The 3,379-nt window shown below is 42.6% G+C and overlaps 1 protein-coding gene across 1 annotated transcript; it reads left to right on the forward strand.

The window, feature by feature from the left end:
• Positions 1-510: 510 nt before the first annotated feature.
• Positions 511-1,158, forward strand: LOC133052717 (homeobox protein TGIF2LX-like). Its single transcript, XM_061137593.1, has one exon. It carries the CDS (start codon positions 511-513, stop codon positions 1,156-1,158), a length of 648 nt encoding a protein of 215 aa, XP_060993576.1.
• The last annotated feature ends 2,221 nt before the right edge of the window (positions 1,159-3,379 follow it).

Below are 3,379 nucleotides of genomic sequence, written 5' to 3' on the forward strand. Positions count from 1 at the left end.
GTGGTTCCCATTATTTCTTGAATCCTATCCTGTCCTATGTTTATAAAAAAAGGAACCCCCGAATTTCTGATACTTCAGAGAATCATCACCGATTTTGGCAAAAGAAATAGAGTTCATTAGCTAGCAGTAGCTGGTGACAACAACAGAGAATAAAATTCTGCAGAAGTGTATAAACTGATTGGGGTAAACACAAGTGAATTTGGACCTATAGAAACAAAGTAAATGCAAAATAGGAAGTGGGGGGAGGGCAGCATGAGGGGCTGAAAGGATGTGACATCACAAAGCCAACTGGCTCAACAGTGTTACCAACACTGTTAATTGATCTAGGAAGCAAAAAGTGAGACTTCCTCTTGGCGACCTAGCCATGCTTTCTTCACTGGCTTTCCCATACCTACGTTAGTGCTAGGTCATCAATCCTTGGTTCCTAGGATATTGAAGACAGGTCTCTAGAACATGGAGGCCACTGAAGAAAGTTCAACGGAGACCTGAAGCCTGGGTCAGGGCACCTCAATGGAGTCAAATAGTTACAGTGCTACAGCTGAAGTTCTTGTCTCACAAAAGGGCAAGAGAAAGCGGAAAGGGTACTTGCCAACTGAGTCGGTGAAGATCCTCTGTGACTGGCTGTATGAACACTGGTTTAAGGCTTATCCTTCAAAGGTAGAGAAGCGCATGCTGTCGGAGCAGACCAGTTTGTCTTTCCTGCAGATTTCTAACTGGTTCATCAACGCCCGCAGACGCATTCTTCCGGAAATGCTTCTACAGGATGTAAGTGACCCCAACCAGATTATCATATTTCACCAAAAAGGCAATGCTACTGATGTGACCCACCAGCAGGGTGGCTATGTATCTATTGATGCCATGTCAGGGCCCAGAGATCCAGACACGATAAAATGTCAGCCTCTGAGCCCCTCGCTGATGGTACAGGGATCAGGGGAACTGCCAAATCAAGAGATGGTCCCAGGCCAGAGGCTCATCCCTAAGGCCCAGTTAAATGAAAAGGTTGAGGTTTTCAACAGTGGGCCCTTGCTTATATCATCTCCCGAACCTGTGGTGACAGGGGAGTACAAGGATTTCAGCAACTTCCAGCTGCTGGTTGATGCAGCCGTACAAAAGTCTGCCAAACTGGAGCGACAGAAAAAGCAAGAGTCTAACTCATGATTTCCCGTGTCTCTAAAAATTCCTGGTAGTCAGTCCCTTGGTAGATCTATTTATGCTCCCCAAACTAACTTGCAATTTTTTTTTTTTTTTTTTATAGAGGCATCTTTCCTTCTAGGGGTTTATGAGAACTATCACTAGCTAGTGGGACTCAGTTCTGCCAGGTAGTTCAGTGTTGCCAGATGAAACAACTTGTCATCATGATTAACACTCCATCAAGTATCTCTGTTCTTTCTTTTGCTTCCCTGTGGATTTAAAGGCTTCAATCAGACCAATACATCAGAGACTAGACACAGTGTTAGGACTTCAGAGAAGAATGTTTTGGCTTTTCTAGTCAGACTTTTTGGTCCCAGAGATGCTGAAGATACCAAGTCACCCCTCTTTCTCCCACTCTCTGCAACTTTCCTTGCTTATTAGCATGAATAATGGAAAGGAGAGACTCTATAATAAAGATGGCTATAGCAGCACAGGCCTCATTTTAACTTTCGAGTTTTTGTAAAATTGTCAACTCTGTTTTCCTTTGAACAGTTTATCAGCAATCTTTTTTTTTTTTTTTCCCAGTGGGTTTTGTCATACATTGATATGAATCACCCATAGATTTACATGTATTCCCAATCTCGATCCCCCCTCCCACCTCCCTCTCCACCCGATTCCTCTGGGTCTTCCCAGTGCACCAGGCCGGAGCACTTGTCTCGTGCATCCCACCTGGGCTGGTGATCTGTTTCACCATAGATAGCATACATGCTGTTCTTTTGAAATATCCCACCCTCACATTCTCCCACAGAGTTCAAAAGTCTGTTCTGTATTTCTGTGTCTCTTTTTCTGTTCTGCATATAGGGTTATCGTTATCACCTTTCTAAATTCCATATACATGTGTCAGTATGCTGTAATGTTCTTTATCTTTCTGGCTTACTTCACTCTGTATAATGGGCTCCAGCTTCATCCATCTCATTAGGACTGGTTCAAATGAATTCTTTTTAATGGCTGAGTAATATTCCATGGTGTATATGTACCACAGCTTCCTTATCCATTCATCTGCTGATGGGCATCTAGGTTGCTTCCATGTCCTGGCTATTATAAACAGTGCTGCGGTGAACATTGGGGTGCACGTGTCTCTTTCAGATCTGGTTTCCTCAGTGTGGATGCCCAGAAGTGGGATTGCTGGGTCATATGGCAGTTCTATTTCCAGTTTTTTAAGAAATCTCCACACTGTTTTCCATAGCGGCTGTACTAGTTTGCATTCCCACCAACAGTGTAAGAGGGTTCCCTTTTCTCCACACCCTCTCCAGCATTTATTGCTTGTAGACTTTTGGATAGCAGCCATCCTGACTGGCGTGTAATGGTACCTCATTGTGGTTTTGATTTGCATTTCTCTGATAATGAGTGATGTTGAGCATCTTTTCATGTGTTTGTTAGCCATCTGTATGTCTTCTTTGGAGAAATGTCTGTTTAGTTCTTTGGCCCATTTTTTGATTGGGTCATTTATTTTTCTGGAATTGAGCTGCGGGAGTTGCTTGTACATTTTTGAGATTAATCCTTTGTCTGTTTCTTCATTTGCTATTATTTTCTCCCAATCTGAGGGCTGTCTTTTCACCTTACTTATAGTTTCCTTTGTAGTGCAAAAGCTTTTAAGTTTCATTAGGTCCCATTTGTTTAGTTTTGCTTTTATTTCCAATATTCTGGGAGGTGGGTCATAGAGGATCTTGCTTTGATTTATGTCGGAGAGTGTTTTGCCTATGTTCTCCTGTAGGAGTTTTATAGTTTCTGGTCTTACATTTAGATCTTTAATCCATTTTGAGTTTATTTTTGTGTATGGTGTTAGAAAGTGTTCTAGTTTCATTCTTTTACAAGTGGTTGACCAGTTTTAAACCGAAGATTATTCTCTCCCAATCTTGACTCTCTGTTTTCTACCTCAGAACACCTCTATTTCCTCCTTTCCCCTTCTCTTCCCAATCCAATTCTGTGAATCTTTGTAGGTGATTGGGCTACGGTGAACATTCTGGGAACAGACAGCTGCGTAGATCTGTCTCTCTCCTCTTGAGTCCCCCTTTTTCTCCTCCTGTTCATCTCTATCTCCCTCCTCCCTCTCCTCTTCTTCATGTGACTCTGTGAACCTCTCTGGGTGTCCCTAATGCGGGAGAATCTTTTAGCCATTAACCTAGAAGTTTTCTTATCAGGGCTGTATAGTTGGAGAAGTCCTGAGACTACAGGAAGAATAAAACTG

Source organism: Dama dama, chromosome X (genome assembly GCF_033118175.1).
Source record: "Dama dama isolate Ldn47 chromosome X, ASM3311817v1, whole genome shotgun sequence".
Lineage (NCBI taxonomy): Eukaryota > Metazoa > Chordata > Mammalia > Artiodactyla > Cervidae > Dama > Dama dama.

Bases quoted from the DNA above. Each gene is read 5' to 3' on its own strand.
- LOC133052717 (XM_061137593.1), top strand. From the start codon at position 511: ATGGAGTCAAATAGTTACAGTGCTACAGCTGAAGTTCTTGTCTCACAA.